Below are 20,032 nucleotides of genomic sequence, written 5' to 3'. Positions count from 1 at the left end.
ATAAATAAAATAAATAAAATAAATAAAATAAATAAAATAAATAAAATAAATAAAATAAATAAAATAAATAAAATAAATAAAATAAATAAAATAAAAGATATTTAAAAGAATAAATAATAATTTTATGATATAATTATTATTATTTAATTATAGTTAGGATTATACTTTTTAATTTTTGATCAAAATTGTAATAATCAAAGAATCTAGGCTTAAATTGTATTTTAGGGATTAAAATTATATAATCTCTATAGTAAAATAATTCAATACTGTATTTTCATTTTCACTATTAAGTATCTTAGTATTATATAAATTATTTGGTAATTATTTATCAGATCTAATTAATAATTAATGATAAATTAAATGATTTAAATATTTTAGGTAATTTATAATATAACTAATAAACTATACTATTACCTTATTTATCACTATAACTATTATATATTAAACTTGAAATAATGTATAATGAATATATAAAACTAAGAATAACTATTAGTTATTTTATAGTTATATAATAATCACTGATTATATTAGTTATAGCCTATAAAGTAATTATATGGGATATGATTAATCACCCAGAGCATAATATTACCCAGTGAGCTAGGAAATATAAGAGATTGCTAATGATTAGTTACTGGCCATCCTTATTATATATATAGGATATGTAATTCCTGTCAATACTGCTAAAATACAATAGGATGTTTTGCTAAAAAATTCAGCATTATATTTAGTCTAATACTGCATTAGGAAGCAGCCTTTGAAGAATGACGGCCCTTGATCCAATTTTTGAATGGCTGCTCTTACCATCTTTGTCCTCCCAATCACAATCCCAAATTTGGATGTGCCAAACGCCATTCATTTTTGTCCTTGCCATCTTACGGCAAAGATATGCAATACGGTCAGCTTGCTCATGATCACCACATTCCAGAACAGTTATTTTAGCCTCAAGTTTGAAGGCCAGTAACAAAATCGGATAGTAAAAGGTATCTTCCATTTTGTAGTCTGTAGTCGAAAGCAAGTCATGATGCCCCATCAGAGGTACCAATGCGATTTTTGGCTCATACCTTCTCACACTACGCGTAGTAGTACCATCGCGATAGGATGTGGCAGATACATATGGTGGGTTGGAAATCAGGATATCATACTTAAGAGACTTGTCGTATGTACACGACGAGTTGTTAGCTGCAAGCTGGAGAAGTCCTTGTGAAGCAGACTCGAGTATTTGATCAAACCGCCTATCCAGGATGTTACCCTGGTAGAAACGAACTTCATGAATTGCGCGTTCATCAAGTGACCCAAGCCGCACGTTATGCATAATGTTGTCATTGGCCAATGCCAAAGCTTTAGCACTGATGTCAAATCCAACGATACTCATGCTTTTGAAATGAGGAGCGAGGAGTGCGTGCAAAAGCAAGGGTATGCAGCCTGTCCCGCTACACAAGTCGAGTACGCGCAAGGGTCTAAGATGAGAAGAAGGGTGCTGGCCATGGGTCGAAAATGTCTTCAATATGAGTCGTGCGGCACGAAGCGTGTAAGATTCCGTATCGGACCTATTGAATCAATTTCGGTTCTTGAAACTCAGATGATAAAAATAACAAACCTGGGAATAAGAACATCCTTTCGGCATAGAATATCCAAGTCACCAAATGGCTGATTTCCAAGTATGTATTGAAGCGGCTTCCCCCTAGAACGTTCCCGGCACATAGATTTGAGCTGGCTTCTCCATCCATAACGTGTGTCCCCCAAAGACTTATAGATCTGGGAGACATCCGGCCTTCTTGACCCGAGAGCATGTTGACGAAGCCAGTGCAGTTCGTTTCGCGCAGAACCAACGGAGCGACATTCCCTCAACAATAGGGGAAGGAGAGGATCTCGCCGGTACGCTTGCAGGATAGAGAATGTATTGAGACGCGGCATGATCCTCGCAGCTGACTGCAAAGCTGTTGATACGACGGACTATGAAAATGCCTTACAATGAATGATGTGAGTATGAAAATTAGGCAAAGAAATTAAAACTTGTTCGTTTCAGGTACTCGGTTCATACTGCGATGAACATTTCTCAACTAGTATTCAAAGTAAACATTAGCATAAAAGATTGCAATACCAAATAAATCGTCATAAGCGAGCCCAACCTCAGAAACAAATAGCATTTATTTAGATGATATTAATGAGAACCAGAAATAGATGAATACCACGAGGAATATAGATATCCTATAATAATCAGTATGGCCATCATGTGATGTAATTATTGTTAGAAAGATGTATTGAAATGAATATCCTCCATAACGCCACCATACATTAAGAAAAGGGGACGAACACTATTTAGTTCAAGAGGACCAGCAAGGTTGTTTGTTACTCAGGGGGGGGGGTTCATTGGCTCCCTTCTATATGAGGAAACCAGAGGGTCAAACCCAGAATGGTACCTGGTATTGTTACGGTAGTACATATTGAACCCAGGGCAAATAAGAGATTAGAAGTTGAATAATAAATCATATGGGAACTGAAACAGGAGACAATATCAGGGAGAAAGGGAGCATCAGGACGAGAAGTCGGTCAAGAATGTAAGGATACAGTACGCCTTTTGTTGTATGACGCCTTTCTATTCCTCTCTACCCAAATGCTTTAGCTTTGCTTGCACTCTGCTGCCTCTTTCTTAGGCTTGGAGGTACCATCCTTCCATAAGTTAGCTGCAGTACGGTCAGAAATTTACGAAATACTCACTTCTTCGTCAGAGTCATCATCGACGTCCCGGTCGGATCTTCTGTCATCATCGTCTTCCTCCTCTTCGTCATCTTCTTCCTCATCATCATCTAAGTCATCCGCATCGATATCATCTGCAAACTCCTCAAACTGAAGAGCATCGCCGGTGAACCAGTCAATCGCACGAGGGATAAGCTTCTCCTTAATATCCTCCCCAAGCTGATAATCAAGCTCCAGGCGTTCTTCGATATCTTCGGCAATGGATTCATCATCCTCCGTGGGTGGTTGGGGAGGCGAGAAGAAGTTGAAGAAAGACTCGGTCGGGACAGTGATCTTGACTATACGGGTCTGCTTCGTATCTGAAGAAGAAAGGAGGAAAGGCAAATTAGCAATATTCTTGAAACATATGACAAAGGACTTACTTTTATTTCTCTGTTTCTTGCTTTCAATTCGGATGGTAAGGTCTTGACCAGCCTTCCAGTCAATTTTATCACCTTCAGCATGATCATAGATGAAATCACCACCATATCCATTCTCTTCCTTGTAGTAGTAGGTTTTAGTGATGGTTTTGTTGGTGAAGAAATCGTTTTCTGCAAACTCAAACATGAGACGGAATCCGGGCCGGTCGAGATATTCCATCTGAATATCCTTAAGATGTTTTAAAGCCTCTTCATCACGCTCTGTGATCATTTCCGCCAAAGAGATCTGATTTTTCATAGCTGAGAGCCAAAACTCGGGAATCCCAAACGTTGCAGTCTCACTACCCTCATCTTTGGCCTCGTCGGAAATTTTTTCACTTTCATCATCTTCGTGATCTTCGTGACCAGCATCGACTTCACTTTCAGTCGGTTCAGTGGTGCCGTTTACAATTTCAGCACGCCTCTGGTATAAAGGCATGAACTTAGTAAAATACTTCTTCTCAAGCTCCAGGACCTCTTCCTGGAACTGTGTCTCGAGCTTAGCATGGTCTTTTTGAATTCCCTTCAAACCAGCAACGCGACGCCGAACTGGAGGAGGAAGAGACTCGATATATCCAGAAGAGCGGCCAATAAGAGAGCCGAGTTTTCCTTGGATCATCGATACAAGTGCTGGATTCTTCGCAAAAATACCAGCTGCGTCAAAGGTTTCTATAGTGTTGTTAGAAAACTAGCCCTATTTAAAGAGATAAATACAATATACCTTCTTTGATACTAGAAACGCCGGGCTGTTGAGCATGAGACGAGATGGGTGCATTGTTTGCTGGTGTGTTCTGAGGAGTCCTATCATTTTATTAGTGCTGCAATACCATGATAGATTTTACATGAGATAAGGCCCTTACGGTGCGATCGGAAAATCCGCCTTTTTGTTTCTAATCGGTTCAGACATGCTGAAAGTCTGAAAGAGAGATACTGAGGCAATGGTGGATTCGGTTGCAATTGGGAAAATTGTGTTGAGGGTTGAAAAAGATTTTGGATACCCTTTGGTTTTGGGACGGTCTGGATCAGGTGCTGGCTTGGTGGGATTCTTAGCGCGGAGGGGCTTGGCGCTATGCCTGCTTTAAGAATGCTCAACAATAATCATAACTATTACAGAGCAGTACTTAATAATACCTACCTAGGTTGTAGGTTCTTTCTTCCTCTATCTATACAAGCTACCTACCAAGTACCTAGGTAAGTGTGTTAAGATATATTCATAAAAATCTAGTATTTAAAAATATAGTAAATGTCGGATGCTTAGTCACACCACACCCACAAACTAGTTAACTACCTAGTTAACAGCTTTATCAGGCACTGACTGACTAATATTATAACTACCATAATCAGGATAACTAACTACATCTTAAGAAATGGTAAGCTCATATTGCTTTATATATTCTTATAAGTTCCTTTCTGAGTATCCATGACTACCTAGGTGGTTACTTACTTAAATAAGGGTTAATATAATTTAACTAAGATGATTGATAAATATGATATTCTGGAAGTTCTCCTAGATACGGAGTTCAGACAGAAGAATATCTAACTAGCTAGGTCGTTACTTAGATAAAGAGTATTCTATAGTTAGAGACATTTTCTACCTAGGTACCTAGTATGTGCTCCGTAGGTTTGTAACTAATATTGGGGTATTCCGTACCCAAGCATCTCTAGGATTACGAAGATTAGGTTAGGTGACTTAAATGGTCTCACTCGACTCTCGGCTTTCTGAATTTGAATCTCTGGACCCTGACGCATGACCAGACGACCAAGCTAAGGTACTCCCGGCTCCGTATCTACTCCGTAGGTAGACTTATCGAGTATGACTAATCAAGATAAGTAACTTCGTTAATTAATTTGATTTGTTAGCTAAATATATTTTAGCTAGTCAGATATCTTAGACATTCAACTACTTAGATAACTATCTGCGGACTTATGGAGGTACCTAACCGTGGCCCTAGTGACTATCTTACCTACCTACTTGAGCACGACACTAGATAGGTTTGGTCCAATAACTTCCAGGCATTCCCGCTGGAGTAGCGAATAGTTGATCATTCTGGACAACTGAGACTCATATTGGCCCTCTGGTTCAGCTCCTTTGTCAGTGCCGCCTTTAATATTGCAGCATGGATACTCCCAAGCATTCATTGCAAGAAGGTCGTCTCAGCAGGTCTTTTATGTCAAGTCCGAATTGTCGGAGGGACTCGATGAGAAGCAGGTTATTTCATGACCACATCCCTTCCTTCCTAAAGAAGTCATGCTGATACCGAACCAGTGTCAGCATTGTGTCTGATGTAGGAATGGCACGGAATGAAGTATGCCACTTTATCATGTCCGTCGTGAAAGAACACCACCTAATGACACCGATAGGTATTTGACGGACCAATCTCTGAGAGTATACCCTCTAGTATTGTCTCTTTCGCACATCGTCGAGACCGAAAGGACTCAACAGTTAGCCTTGCATTTTTTGAAGAGAACGAAGACCATCGAGAATGGGCAGATGAAGATGCAGTTGATGTCGATAGCGACCACTATGATCTTGAAGTGACGGATCTACAGACTGCCAATCATCCCTTTCAGTCGAAAAGGTCACCTTCATCCAGAGACCCTGTTGAGGAGCCTTTGCTCTCTCGATCACACTCGACCAATTCTAACACACGACATTCGAGTGTGGGATGCAGACTAACCCAGAAAATTTACATAGACTCTGAAGATTTAACAGCTGCTCTCGCCGGTTTTTCAACAAGCACTGTTGGTATTCTCATTTATTCAGCACTGTGCATTCTTACTCTTGGCAGTGCTTATCTTATATTTCGATGGGTGCCAAAATGGCGTTTCCGTTTGATTGGAAAACCTGCTCCACTTTGGAAATGTCAATGGGTTGTAGTTGAGGTAGGTGTAGCTTTGAATCAATAAGAGTAAAAGGATACTAATTCTTGTTAGGACCAGTGGAATCAGCTTGTGGTGCTGAAAATCCACACGCAAACTATCGGGCAGCCGATTAATACCATCTTCACAGATCTACATGGTTATTCATTCCAAAATGAAGAAGAAAATGACTCATGTACTGGGTCTCTGCGATATATTGACTATCGGCAAATCAGACTTTTTTATCATCCATGCAAGGACAAGTTCTTCTCCATTAGCGGCTGGAAAGATCCACTTTGGACAGATGTGAAGGTCATGCGACGTGGCTTAGACACTGATGACCATGAGAGCCGTATCAAGCTATTTGGCAAGAATCTACTTGACATCCAACAGAAGTCAATTCCTCAACTTCTTGCCGACGAAGTAAGCACTCCTGTCAATGGAGAAACTTGTTTATGATGATTCTCACTACCCAAGGCTTTTCACCCCTTTTACATTTTCCAAATCGCCAGTCTTCTTCTCTGGTCACTGGATGAGTATTACTACTATGCAGTATGCATTTTTCTCATTTCAGTATTCAGCATCAGCGCAACTGTCATTGAGACCCGATCTGTTCGTGATGTCCAGTAATAGGAGCATTGAGCCTAAGCTAAACATTGTCAGACACTGCGTCGCCTTCGGGAAATATCGCTTTTTGAATGTCACCTCCGTGTCTTGCGAAACGGCTTTTGTGAGTATTGAACCCCTTTCATTTGGCTATGATGCATTCTCCATATCCGTCTGACCATATTTTTACAATATAAAGGGGGGTCTGTTCCTTCAAGCGAGCTAGTACCCGGTGATGTATTTGAAATCTCTGACCCATCATTAAATCAAGTTCCTTGTGACTGCCTGCTTCTTTCTGGAGATTGCATCGTTAATGAGAGCATGCTCACAGGTAGGCCTTAGGAACTTATCCACTCCTTTCCGTGAATGACCAACCAAAAGAGAAAAGCTGTCTGACTGACTACAGGCGAATCTGTTCCTGTATCAAAATTCCCATTATCAGATGATGCTCTCAGAGCCCTTGATTTAAATGCCCCTTCTGTTCAGCCAAGTGTTGCAAGTAATTTTTTATTTAATGGCACAAAGGTGATACGAGCGCGACGGCCACTAGATACCAATGATGATGAGGCTGTTGCACTGGCAATAGTTGTGAGGACAGGGTTCTTGACCACAAAAGGTGCTTTGGTCCGTGCAATGCTCTTCCCGAAGCCTTCAAACTTCAAGTTTTATCGCGACTCGTTTCGGTATATCTCAGTCATGGGCATTATTGCCATCCTGGGCTTTGTCTTATCCTTTGTTAACTTTCTTCGACTTGGAGTAAGTGTCCAAAAAATGATATCATATCCCCACTAACAGCATATAGCTTTCGTGGCGGGTTATTATTGTAAGAGCACTGGACTTGATTACAATTATTGTACCGCCAGCTTTGCCTGCAACTTTGACAATTGGCATAAACTTCGCGCTTGCCCGCCTGAAAAAAGAACAAATATTTTGCAGTAATCCTCAGAGGTGAGTGGTGCCTCAGCCTTTGTTATCTAGTTATTGTATTTCTTGCTAATATATCTTTAGGGTTAATTTTGGCGGTAAATTAGATGTTGTCTGCTTTGACAAGACAGGAACGCTTACTGAAGACGGCCTGGACGTGCTGGGAGTTCGGGTGATCGACCCTAATACCAGGTGAGTCACCATTTATCGTGGATTATTTAGCCTGCCTAACAATGTATATCAGATTCTCAGAGTTGCTTACTGAGCAATCTCTCCTACACATGAGCGTGGAATACCCGTTGCCCTTGTGTTCTCACTCAAAAAGACATGATATCATATGTACCATGGCAACTTGTCACTCATTAAGAGTTGTGGATGGGGAGCTGATAGGTGATCCTCTTGATATCAAAATGTTCCAATTTACTGGGTGGTCCTTCCAGGAAGGTGGAAGCAATATAAATCAGCACCCGATTTTTAAATATGATACAGCAACGCCATCTATTGCCAAATCTCCCATAGCATACCAATGCTCTGACCAGCAAGGACATCAGAGCCTTAATGTAAGTCATTTTGCGTCTACTCCTGTCATGTGGTGCATGAGACTGACTTCTCTTTCTCTCGTATATGGTTAGTCCCAAATGGAGCTTGGAATTATTCTGAATTTCGAATTTCGATCTGAACTCCGCCGATCAAGTGTTGTTGTGCAGCAGCCTGGCAAAGAAGAATTGACCGTCTTTGTAAAAGGAGCTCCAGAAAGTATAAAAGCTATCTGTTGCCCGGATTCAAGTAGGTATTCCGAAGCTTTCTACCCTCTGCAACTAGCTGAACATCGCACAGTACCGCTTGACTTTGAAGAGCTGTTGAACCAATACACCCATAGAGGCTATCGTGTTATTGCATGTGCTATGAAACACAAATTGAGACCTAAGCGGTTAAATATCTCAATGTTATCAAGGGCAGAGGCAGAGTGTGACTTGGACTTTATCGGCTTTATCATCTTCGAGAATAAACTAAAGTCAAGCACTACCGAAGTCATCTCCGAGCTGAATAAAGCAGGGATCAGAAATGTGATGTGCACAGGTGATAATATACTAACTGCTATCAGTGTTGCGCGGGAGTGCAGTATTATTAACCCTGGGGAACTTTGTTTTATCCCGCAGTTTATAGATGGTTTGTTTTTATGAGGCCCCCTTTCTTATTCAACTAGATTTACTGAAATAACTTGATGCAGGTGATGGCCCAGATTCCAAGATTTCTCTACACTGGGAAAGTGTGGAAGACCCAGATCTCAGGCTTGATAGCAGAACTCTGATGGTATGAAGCAGTCTCTCAGGTATGGAAATTCATGCTAATACATTTCAGCCTTCACGAACATCAAGCAGTACAGATTTATCTATTCCAGCCAATAACTACAATATGTGTAACTACTCTCTTGCCGTGACTGGTGACGTGTTTCGATGGATAGTGGATTATGAAACCGAGGATATCCTCAAAAGGGTTCGTCTGTTCTTAATATTGATCTATTACAGTCCTGTTTTGATAATTAACGTGCCTTTCTTTACTAGATGCTGGTACGCGGGAAAGTTTTTGCTAGGATGTCGCCAGATGAGAAGCAGGAGCTTGTACGGAATTTGCAAGCTCTTGATTATTGCTGCGGATTTTGTGGCGATGGAGCCAACGACTGCGGCGCATTGAAGGCCGCAGATGTTGGTATCTCGTTGTCCGACGCCGAAGCGTCTGTCGCGGCACCATTTACAAGTCGTGTTTTCGATATTTCTTGTGTCCTATCCTTGATAAAGTAAATATATGACTTGCGACAATCTCCCGAGTCTGTATTTCGTGCTAATTATTCAAAGGGAAGGCCGAGCGGCGCTGGTCACAAGTTTCTGCTGCTTCAAGTATATGAGTATCTATTCCGCGATACAGTTTACTACCGTCAGTTTTCTGTATAAATCAGCATCAAATCTCGGGGATTTCCAGGTATGTTGAAAAAAAGAAAGGATATACGTCTTTCAACCGGTTTGGACTGACATATCTCTAGTTTCTTTTTGTAGACCTAGCTCTTATATTACCAATCGCCATCTTCAGTATGTCTAGTACCGTTCGCGTCTTTACCAGTTGTCTTACTGATGCATCTGAGCAGTGGGAAGGACCGGTCCCTATCCGGAACTTTGCTTGAAAAGGCCGACTGCAGATCTTGTTTCCCGCAAGGTGTTGACTCCGCTAATTGGACATATTATAATTTGTGTCTTGACACAGTATCTAGCATACAAAACGGTTCAATTCCAAGCATGGTGAAAGCCCTAAAATACTAAGCTCCGTCGAGTTTCTCTAACTTCTACCAGGTACCAGCCCCCTCAGATAGACTTGGATAACCCAAACATCGAAAATTCCGAGAATACGGCATTATTTTTGATGTCTTGTTTTCAGTACATCCTCACAAGCATTGTACTGAATGTGGGCCCGCCATTCCGAAAACCCATAACATCAAATAGTACGTGCTTTATGAATGCTATTTCTAGGATTTAGCTGACATCTTCAAGAACCATTTTTGTACACAATTGTGGTTGATTTGTTGATATCCAGTTTTCTTGTCTTTAACCCTTCGGTCTGGGTATCGGACATCATGCAGCTGACATATTTATCCCCTGGGTTTAAAATTTGGCTTCTTGTGTTAGGGGTTTCCAACTTCTCGATATCTTTGGTGGCAGAGCACAAAATATTCCCCCCTTTGGCAAAGTTGATCGGTTACATTCGGCTTACAATGGGGCAGAGATATCAGAAGCGACGCCGCCAATATAAAATGGTCCTTGAGGAAATGCAGGGGTAGAACTCATTGAGCTCTTCCATTTCCTGATGGTTTTTCTTTCGCCTTGGATGATGGCTCAATACGTTTGTGAAATATGTTGCTTTACAAAGACTTTCTCTAAATGACTTTCGAGCATGCAGGTATATAAGAGGACGCGATTAAAAAAATGGAGGCTATAAATTTTCATAGTGAAATTTAGAATTCCTCTTTAAATGTTCCAGCCCTAAATGTTCCAGCCCTGTACCTTACTTCTCCTACTAGAAAATCAGGCTATCTTTGAAAGCACAGATTTCATGGGTTGTTTCCGCTTCTATTCTAGGATTTTGATAAGGAATATGAATGGCGACACTTTACTATCCTCTTCCCACCCCCTTCCCTTTCCATGCTCCGTCTCAGCCTTATACACATGGATGATATTCATGATATTAATGCTTGTTAATAAATGTTATGTATCAATGATCCCAGGGATGTTTCCAGCCAAGGAGAGCAGCGCCATCCTTTTTAGCACGATACATTAACTATATATAGAATATAGTGTCAGAAATGGACTTGAAATAACTGGTAAACAGCAGAGCGACATACAAAAAACCACATGCTAGCACTAAGTGCAGTTGCTGTAATGCGATATAAAGGCCGCGCTGGGTGGACATGTATTGGGTGATGACTAGCCATGGCTATATATTAATCAGTAATGATACCTAGTATATTGAGAACCAGAGTAACTACCTGAATTCCAGCTGGTGGAAAAGAGTCGAGAATGCCCTTTGGATTTAAGGTTGCTTAATGAGAGCGGTTGATATAGGCTACCCTCAGTGACTTCAAAGTTCAAGGGTCCGTGATCACGTGATTAAATCATCGGTACCGTGTACGTACTCCGTACCTGGACTTGTGAGTCTGGGTACCGGAATTATCTGTATAATAATTGGTGGTTTGACCAACCCCGTATATAGTGCACTATTTAACCTAGGTAATTCATAATACTCAGCTATCTATCCACATACTTGATTAATGTTAGTTTTTAATATTTATGGCTATAACTTGAGATTGGTAAAAATTCAATATTAGCTATATTGTAACCAGTAACTACTTTCTAAGTCACCTACCCGTACATATTTAGGTTTATGGATAATTTTCCCTTATGTTTAACTTATGCACTTTATTTTTCTTTCCATTCTTCTTTTATGTCTTTATATGTGTTCTGATTAAGTGGTCTTTGGGTTTAAAGAGAGTATTAAAATATCTTAAGACTCAGGCAGTTACACCCTAGTTCACTATGTTTACACATTAAGACTAATTAATCTACCGACACTGAAGGTTGTATTTTTATCAGGCCACTCTACATAAAGCTTACCTACCCCCCTCCCGATCTTATTACAGAGAGTCCCGTCACTTCTCAGGAAAGTTGACCAGCTTTTTCCACAATCTGCAGTACTTACTGGAGGCGTTGTTCTCCCTGTGAACCATTAAATCGGCATCTAAAATGTCGCTAGAAAGAGCTAGCAATGGTCATAGTCGATTCCATGGCTGTTGTAGTATACGTGAATTTGAATTTCTTGGGAAACTAGGTGAAGGGACTTTTGGGTAAGTGCTGCAAATACCAATAAATATAAAAACTAACATTTAACTCAATTCAGTGAAGTCTATAGGGCAAAGGCAAAGAAAGATAACTCTATTGTCGCTCTCAAGAAGATTCTCATGCACAATGAAAAGGATGGGGTAAGAGACTTGCAGCATTTTGAATATTGCCCTACTTTTTCTAATGATCTCCTAGTTTCCAATAACAGCACTGCGTGAAATCAAATTATTAAAGTTACTTTCACACCCAAACATCTTACAATTGAAGGAGATGGCAGTTGAGCGGGGTAAAGGTATATCTAAGGTACCTTTTTGAAGAAGAGTAGCCTAACATAGATTCCAGGCGAAGGCCGCAAAAAGCCGACGATGTACATGGTTTTTCCTTATATGGAACATGACCTCTCTGGACTACTGGAAAACCCCATTGTACATCTGACGGAACCTCAGATTAAATGTTACATGCTCCAACTGCTCGAAGGACTCCGATATTTGCATGGGGTAAGAACTATTCTTGAGGGTTGATTTTCTCTACTAATTATTTAGAATTGTATCTTGCATCGGGATATGAAAGGTAAGCTTGCACATATCATGAATTGCCATACTGAATTGACTAATAAATGGATCGAAGCTGCAAATCTTCTCATAAACAACCAAGGAATCCTTCAGATTGCAGATTTCGGGCTGGCCCGTCCTTACGATGAACCACCTCCTCAACGAGGAAAAGGTGGCGGGGAGGCGAAAAGAGACTATACAACACTTGTTGTAACACGATGGTACCGGCCTCCAGAGCTTCTTCTTCAACTAAGGAGGTATACCACAGCTATTGATATGTGGGGTGTTGGGTAATTCAAGGATTTCGTTGTTGATCTTCATCATAAACATGCTTCTAACCTTAGATAGGTGTGTTTTCGGCGAGATGTTTAAGGGGAAACCGATTCTTGCCGGAAATAGCGATCTCAACCAGGCGCAATTGATTTTCAATCTTGTTGGGACACCAACAGAAGAGAACATGCCTGGATGGACCTCGTTGCCAGGGTGTGAAGGCGTGAAAAACTTCGGGCAAAAGCCCGGAAATCTTTCGGGGGTTTTCAATGAGTACGTCCTAAACTCAAACTAACCTTTGTCCTTCCTATAGCAAGGCCATTAACGTCCCTCAAAGATTAAATTCTACAGCCGTATCTCTTCTTGGTGAGCTTCTTAGGCTGGACTGGCGCAAACGAATCAATGCGATGGATGCTCTGAGGCATCCTTACTTTTCAACCCCGCCACTTCCTGCTAGGCCGGGTGAATTACCTCGCTTCGACGACTCACACGAACTCGACAGAAAAAGGTTTCGTGGTCAAAGAGCGGCCATGCCTCCGGCTCCAGCAGGTGGCTCGGTTGGAATTGCTAACGGGGAGTGGTCAACCAATTCAGGAGCAACAGCGTTGGCGGACTATAGGCAAAGTCGTATTCCAGGAGCTGCAAGAACGGCATCATCCCTTGGCCATGCTATTCGAGAAATCAGTTCACGTCAGGGCTCTGAGAACCGCTTTTCAAATGAAGCACACCTAGTACGAGAAAGGCAAGAATTGGAAGAGCGCAACGAATCCTTGAAAAGCCGACATAGAGAAAGCGGTCTGCCGCCTAAACCTCCACCACCCATTCATCAGCCATGGGGTCTAGGTAGTTCTGGGAGACTTGACTATGATGAGCGACATGAACGGTCTAGTCAAACCCGCCTCGATAATCGATGGGAGGGAAATATAGATTCTTATGTCCCGAAGTATAATAGTATGGGCGATCACTCACGAGACAAAGAGGACGAACAATCGCACTTGAGGATGAGTCGTTATGAGCGCAAGGCTGAGAACCCGCGTCAAATGGCAGGAAGGGATTATCACCGCGACCATGCGTCCAGAAGACGAAGTCGAAGTCCACATCATCAGGAAGGAAACCGTACAGCTGCATATCGTCGGTAGTGGCAGACCAACTCTCAGAACCTGGCTTTCTGTTACCTTCATGAAGCCATAAACTACGTGATAAATGATTTATAATCCAACCATATTTTAGGGATAACAAGTAGGATCAGTTTTGAGATGTTGGAATTTGGATTGGTCTAAATCAAATTCATCAACTACAAAGGCTATAATAATAAGTGCACCAGACCAAATAAACGTTCTTCTCCATGAATTTGCCTGCTGTGGATTTGCAGGGCAACAAGAGACAGCATATGTCTACTATACATAGAATTGAATTTGAACTAAGACTGCAGATAAATTAAAAATAACTTTTTCTTTCTGAGCGACTGATTAATCGCTATGCTTGGTTACGCCTAGATTAGATACCAACCAAACCGGACATGGGCCCATTCTCATTTCAATAGAGAATACGAGTCATGATTCGAGCTAGTGACATAGTATCATGAATTAGTGTAGTCAATTTCACGGGTTGAAAAAAAGGGAAACATACAAGAAAGACCCTCCAAACGCTCATATAGATCCTTGATGGTAGCAGTATCGACGTCACTAATATCAGCCATCAAGTAGGCGACCTATGACTTATTAATTTGTGCACGGCATGAGTTGATACTTCAATACATACATCACCTCTGCTGTCAGTCATCTGCTTATCAACATTGTGATCTCCAAGAATCTCGTTAACTAGTCCAGTTAATTCTGAATAGCAGGTATTGATTGGAAATGGTTGACATACCCATTCGCAGAACACCGGGTATATTTTTGTGAATAAAGATGACCTAGATGAGAGATCAATAAACAACCATAGCAGAACAGTCCAGAAAGACGCACCCGAGCATGGCTTGGCTCATCCATAGTAAGGGAGCGCAGGTTAACTTCAGGAAGATTGACAGCACCTAGAGTTGCTCCCTCATTGACGTAGCGTACCAAAGCTTGGGCAACTTCAACACCGATGGCGCTCTGCGCCTCCTCCGTGCTGCCACCAATGTGTGGTGTCAAAATCAGATTTTTCAAGCCACAAAGGTCAGTGCTCCAAGAATTGAGGGTGTCATTGAAGTAGTCTCCATTTCCTGCGGGTTCGTTCGGATACACATCAAGTGCGGCACCTGCGATCTTACCGGAGCGCATTGCATGGACGAGAGCTGGAATGTCAACAACGCTTCCACGGCTAGCATTGATGAGGTAACTTCCATGCTTCATTTGCTCGAATTGTTTTTGCGTAATCATGTTCCTGGTTTCTGGAAGTTCTGGGACATGACATGTCACAAAATCCGATTCGGCAAGAAGAGCCTCCAATGTGGGCACCTGCTTAGAAGTTCCCATTGCCATGAGATTCACCACATCGTAAAATATAACAGACATCCCCATTGCTTCCGCAAGTACAGACAACTGGGAACCAATGTGACCGTACCCGATAATCCCTGCTCCGATTTACATTAATCATGGTTTTTGGATCAGAGAGAATAGTAACAATTTTCGTACCAAGTGTCTTCCCACGAATCTCCCAGCACTTATTGCTGACCTTATTCCATGTGCCAAGGTGCATCTCGTTAGAACGGTCGCCCAATTGCCGAGCCAAGGCAATGATTTCAGCAATGACAAGCTCTGCAACACTCCGCGAGTTACTAAAAGGGGAGTTGAAGACTGCAATGCCATGGTCTGCAGCGTATTGTAAATCAACCTGATTTGTGCCGATACAGAAACAGCCGATGACAATAAGATTCTTAGCTTCCTTCAAAACCCGAGCTGTGAGCTTTGTTTTGGAGCGTATTCCAATAACATGGACATCTCTAAATTCCGTAATAAGTCTCTAGGCCACTCAATCCACGGCTGGTTTACTTACTTTATTTTCTCAATTAATTGATCCTCAGGAAGGGAAGATTTGAGGAATTCCACTTGGTATCCTTGCTGGGAAAGAATATCACGCCCAGTTTGATTCACATTTTCCAGAAGCAAAACTTTGATATCCTCAGTAGCAAAAGGTTTAAGGTGCTTTGCTGTGGCTAAAGGACCAGTACGACTAATCGGAATGGAGCCTGCGTAGCCAGAGGACGGAGAATGGAAAGACACTGTAGGAGATGTTGAAAAGTTTAGGCTTGAAGACACATTGTGTGAATCATTGTTATGAGGTGATCGGATGTCTCTAGCTGCCGCCATTTTGAAAGGTCAATGAGGTGAACAGATGTTAAGAATTTCTGGAGGGTAGAGCACATCACTTATTAATTTGGGCCCCTCCGGTAATCGGACATGACAAAAAGGTAAGTTGGCTGCTAACTAACTAGATAACTATCTACCTAACCTAGGTATGATATAACTAACCCCACTCTATAGAGCATATTACCATTAAGCACTGAGTCATACATATTATGACTCACCTGACTAGATGTAGATTTACGGCCAACGGTTACCTATTTTTGTAGCAGGTAGTAATCAGTTATGATTGTACTCCCTGCGGGGTACTTTATCGCTAAGCGAAACTAGCTATTGGCTAAGATTTGACAGTATTATATCTGGCTAAATAGGTATGAAGTGGGCAAAAATCATGAAGGCGACGTGCAAGAAGCAAAAATCTGAGCGACAGGTCGACATCTCTTTCGGTACTGGTGTCGCTTCCCCTCCATGCAATCTGTTTCTCCAACTGCAAGCTTGCTCAGATTGGGACGCTTAATCAAATCTGCGTTGAATATTAGGGTAATATACGTACAAACAGCCAACATCTCTGGATTCTCTAAAGTTCTAAGCGGCTGGAATTTGGGACTATCGGCAAGAATAGGCCTTAAGAGGTATAAATGGTCTTTTGCAGCTCAAGTTTCCGGAGAGTACGCTCCTGAATAGAATTGGCTTTGAAGATGTTCTTTTCTTGATTAACAGTGGGTCATTCAATGGTTGAAAGTGTCTTGGAGACAGGAGTCAAAGAGATGCATGGGTCAATATTATATGCTATGAAAATTTTCTTCCCTATGTGACTCCCATTTCATACCTCCAAATTACAGGCCTAAGTTTCGCCTTGTGTTTGCCATTGTGATTTCAGCATTGAGGCGGGCCGCTTCAGCACCTTCTCTAGCAATTGTATCAAGATGATCACTTGGACCTTCAAGCAGACCAATCAAGGTTTCTCTAATAGGCGCCAGATGATGGGAAACCCGATCCGCAACGTGTTCCTTCAATGCTAGTAGACTGATAAATCCGTGGTCTGTAACGATTTCTGAACATGGTCTTCCGTCAAGATGGCTCAGAATCTCCAAAAGATTCGATACACCCGGCCGTTTGATAGGATCATAAGTGATTATCGGATTTGAGTCTGTCCTAGCTGCTTTGATCTTCTTGTGAATTGCTTCATATGAGTCTGTGAGCAGAATTCTCGATTTCTCATCTATGTGGGATTTCGACATTTTCAATGCAGGATCTTTGAGTGACATGATCCGCTTTGCAGGGGCTAACTCATAGTGAGTACATCACTGGGGTTAATTTTGTTTATGAATCAAGGTCAGATCAGCAGGGAAGGAATTACATATCAGAGCTTCTGGAGACGGGAATGTGTACCCATACATATGGTTGAAGCTATTTGCAGTGTATCTAGTAAACTCAAGGTGTTGTCTCTGGTCGTCTCCGACGGGAACATGGGTGGCCCTGGGATTCATTAGTGATTTATTGTATCATAGGCGTTTCTGTCATTTTGAACCTATGAACAAGAATGTCTGCGGCTTGGAGAACAGGATATGAGAAGAGCCCCAGTCTCAGTCTTGAACGCGCGTCGGGGTTTTCTAAATCCGCGTCTGCAGGCAATTCAAGCTTGCTCTTAGAAGAGTTAGCTCTTGGCGTACAGATTTACGCAGTTGGCGCGTCCGAAATTTGCATAATTACCTTCCATTGGGTCATTCGTGATAGGTAACCCGTGGAAGCAACTGTACTCAAGATCCAGTTCAACTCGGTGTGTGCTGGGACCTTGCAGGCTGTTAGCTTCTGACTTCATGGTCGCAGAGAACCATTACACACAGCAGATTGGAAAAATATAGTAGAACGGCGAGGGTCCAAGCCCACTGCAAGCAATGCTGCAAATGCCTGTTTTCTCCATGTCTTAAGGCTCGAAGGTTTTTGCGGCAGTGTCAAGGCATGGAGATCAACGACGGAGAAAAAAAGTCTCGTCCCTTCATCGGATTGATCCTGGAGTCGAACCCATTCTCGCAGGGCCCCAAGGTAGTTCCCCAAATGAGGAATCCCTGTAGGCTGTATTCCAGAAAAAACGATCCTCTCTGGGGGGGGGGGGTTTTGAAAAGCAACAGACTTGTGCCCCTTAGACAGGAGACAGTGCTGTAAGGAGCTTTGCCTCAAGTGTGTTTGACATATAGTATATTGTCGGTGGGGCCTCAGAAGGTGTTGTTGATATGTAGAGCAGCTTTTGATATGCATAACTTAGAGCAAGGTGGGTAGGTTGTCAGTGATGAAGGAGGTCTGTAGCTTAGTTATATAGATAGGTAAGGTGAGGTTATATGCTACACACAGGTCTAAAGGTTTAGATACACTCCACCTGTGGTGTGACACATAAAAATACACTATTTTGAGCCAATTATTGAACTATCATGATGTACTCTTTTCAGTTATAATGAATAGAGGAAAAGGGTCTAATATAAAGCTGTTGCTTCAGTCATGCATAATTTATGAAGGAGTTGTAGTGAATTGAGTTGATGCCAGTGATTCATTAATCAGCAAGATGGGTGATTATATAATATCTGAAGATTTACCCTCTAAAATGATAGGTGTAATGGCGGCGTCGAGTTTGCCCCCGGGGGGGGGGTACCTTGAGCTTAGACTGGCTAAACCCGACCCGCGGGTCGGGTTTGGGGCACTAGATTCCTAACCCGCCGGGTTTCCGGGTATGCCTAGGGCAAACCCATACCCACCCATGGGTATGGCGGGTTTTAATTGGGTAACCCGTGGGTACCCGGCACGTGACGCCAAGCCTATGATCATTACCTAGATAGGTTAGCATGGGTTGGGTTTTACCCATACCCATACCCACCTAACCCATGGTATTTTACCATGGTATTATAAATACATATAAAAAATATTAATATATTATATAATCATTTATATTATATACTATATAATCATTTATATTATATACTATATAATCATTTATATTATATACTATATAATCATTTATATTATATAAATTTAACCAGGTTAGACTTTAGTATCTAATACATTATGGTAATTTATTATACCCATGGGTTTAAACCCAATCTGACCCATGACCCGACGGGTATACCCATACCCAACAGGTGAGTATGACACCTGATGGGTATACCCATGGGTTCTAATTAGTAAACCCATACCCGACCCGGGCGCGGGTCGGGTCGGGTTGGGTCGGGTTCTCCGGGTCGGGTTCTCCGGGTCGGGTATAGCCAGTCTACTTGAGCTAATGTGATAGATGGGCTAACTTTATTCCTAGTCTAGACTAGCTCCTTAAGAAGAGAAAGATTATGTGTGTCTTTTGGAATACTTCATCTGTCATCTCTTCTTTTCTCCTTTATTTAAATATTTTAATTTTATAGTCACTAATGGATTATTTATATTAATTAAGATTATTATATAATATTTAAGTTATCTTTGCCTGCTTGTATATAATTAATAGAGTTAAAAGAATATTGTATATGATGACTAATGATGGTGATCGTTAGATTAAGTATTAGGAGACAACTAATGTATTCCACATGTAAACCATGCACATGGGCAAGCCGCGCAGGCTTGTATACCATATAAAATATCAATATTATGACCATTAGTATCACCCTATATATTATATTATATACTCTAGAAATCTCTATATATACTATTGGCTAAGCACTAGCAGGCCTAGAAAAGGAGGAGATAACTAATGATTACTATTATTATACTAGCTTAGATATAAAGTAGGTAGCTATATAATATAGCTATACTAAGTAAAATATCAAGCCTAATTAAATATATACCTCTAGTATACCCTCTATTATTAAGCACCTATCTAGACTAGCTAATTTCTTTATTTAATATTAATTAAAGTATATAATAGTAGAAAAAGGGATTATTTATTTCTTATTTATTTCTTATTAATTATTTCTTATTTTATTTATGTTTAGTATAGGTAGACTGGCTATACCTAACCC

At 41.3% G+C, this 20,032-nt stretch overlaps 7 protein-coding genes across 7 annotated transcripts; 2 read left to right on the top strand and 5 right to left on the bottom strand.

Moving 5' to 3' along the window:
* Positions 1–724: 724 nt before the first annotated feature.
* ASPZODRAFT_60282 (hypothetical protein) lies at positions 725–1,914 on the bottom strand (the record flags this gene model as incomplete). Its single annotated transcript, XM_022728903.1, has 2 exons — positions 725–1,547; positions 1,598–1,914. The coding sequence occupies 2 exons, from the start codon at positions 1,912–1,914 to the stop codon at positions 725–727; spliced, it is 1,140 nt and encodes a 379-aa protein (XP_022583277.1).
* A 573-nt stretch (positions 1,915–2,487) lies between these two features.
* Positions 2,488–4,128, bottom strand: ASPZODRAFT_129070 (hypothetical protein). Its single transcript, XM_022722186.1, has 5 exons — positions 4,016–4,128; positions 3,877–3,956; positions 3,120–3,824; positions 2,719–3,056; positions 2,488–2,670 (listed from the first exon to the last, which is right to left on the bottom strand). The coding sequence occupies exons 1-5, from the start codon at positions 4,060–4,062 to the stop codon at positions 2,620–2,622; spliced, it is 1,221 nt and encodes a 406-aa protein (XP_022583276.1). The 5' UTR covers positions 4,063–4,128; the 3' UTR covers positions 2,488–2,619.
* A 1,318-nt stretch (positions 4,129–5,446) lies between these two features.
* On the top strand, positions 5,447–10,374 carry ASPZODRAFT_149766 (hypothetical protein; the record flags this gene model as incomplete). The annotated part of the gene is made up of 19 exons (XM_022725526.1): positions 5,447–5,461; positions 5,517–6,038; positions 6,090–6,437; positions 6,492–6,626; positions 6,678–6,744; positions 6,820–6,951; positions 7,027–7,376; positions 7,423–7,568; positions 7,629–7,736; positions 7,870–8,104; positions 8,177–8,330; positions 8,382–8,714; positions 8,878–9,041; positions 9,110–9,342; positions 9,401–9,524; positions 9,586–9,631; positions 9,688–9,838; positions 9,890–10,038; positions 10,088–10,374. 19 exons carry the CDS (start codon positions 5,447–5,449, stop codon positions 10,372–10,374), a joined length of 3,699 nt encoding a protein of 1,232 aa, XP_022583275.1.
* A 431-nt stretch (positions 10,375–10,805) lies between these two features.
* On the bottom strand, positions 10,806–11,025 carry ASPZODRAFT_149765 (hypothetical protein; the record flags this gene model as incomplete). Its single annotated transcript, XM_022725525.1, has 2 exons — positions 10,806–10,871; positions 10,936–11,025. The coding sequence occupies 2 exons, from the start codon at positions 11,023–11,025 to the stop codon at positions 10,806–10,808; spliced, it is 156 nt and encodes a 51-aa protein (XP_022583274.1).
* A 511-nt stretch (positions 11,026–11,536) lies between these two features.
* Positions 11,537–14,176, top strand: ASPZODRAFT_129064 (hypothetical protein). The gene is made up of 8 exons (XM_022722185.1): positions 11,537–11,934; positions 11,988–12,069; positions 12,125–12,221; positions 12,272–12,426; positions 12,472–12,499; positions 12,557–12,770; positions 12,829–13,023; positions 13,088–14,176. The coding sequence occupies exons 1-8, from the start codon at positions 11,834–11,836 to the stop codon at positions 13,887–13,889; spliced, it is 1,674 nt and encodes a 557-aa protein (XP_022583273.1). The 5' UTR covers positions 11,537–11,833; the 3' UTR covers positions 13,890–14,176.
* On the bottom strand, positions 14,084–16,210 carry ASPZODRAFT_129063 (hypothetical protein). Its single transcript, XM_022722184.1, has 7 exons — positions 15,730–16,210; positions 15,369–15,676; positions 14,718–15,307; positions 14,623–14,665; positions 14,512–14,570; positions 14,380–14,461; positions 14,084–14,315 (listed from the first exon to the last, which is right to left on the bottom strand). Exons 1-7 carry the CDS (start codon positions 16,041–16,043, stop codon positions 14,287–14,289), a joined length of 1,425 nt encoding a protein of 474 aa, XP_022583272.1. The 5' UTR covers positions 16,044–16,210; the 3' UTR covers positions 14,084–14,286.
* Positions 16,211–16,873: 663 nt separating this feature from the next.
* On the bottom strand, positions 16,874–18,296 carry ASPZODRAFT_149762 (hypothetical protein; the record flags this gene model as incomplete). The annotated part of the gene is made up of 5 exons (XM_022725524.1): positions 16,874–17,322; positions 17,398–17,516; positions 17,569–17,684; positions 17,751–17,831; positions 17,883–18,296. 5 exons carry the CDS (start codon positions 18,294–18,296, stop codon positions 16,874–16,876), a joined length of 1,179 nt encoding a protein of 392 aa, XP_022583271.1.
* Positions 18,297–20,032: the final 1,736 nt, after the last annotated feature.

Source organism: Penicilliopsis zonata (genome assembly GCF_001890105.1).
Source record: "Penicilliopsis zonata CBS 506.65 unplaced genomic scaffold ASPZOscaffold_3, whole genome shotgun sequence".
Classification (NCBI taxonomy): Eukaryota; Fungi; Ascomycota; class Eurotiomycetes; order Eurotiales; family Aspergillaceae; genus Penicilliopsis; species Penicilliopsis zonata.
Note: the sequence above shows the minus strand (reverse complement) of the source record. Positions and strands in the feature narration are given on the sequence as shown.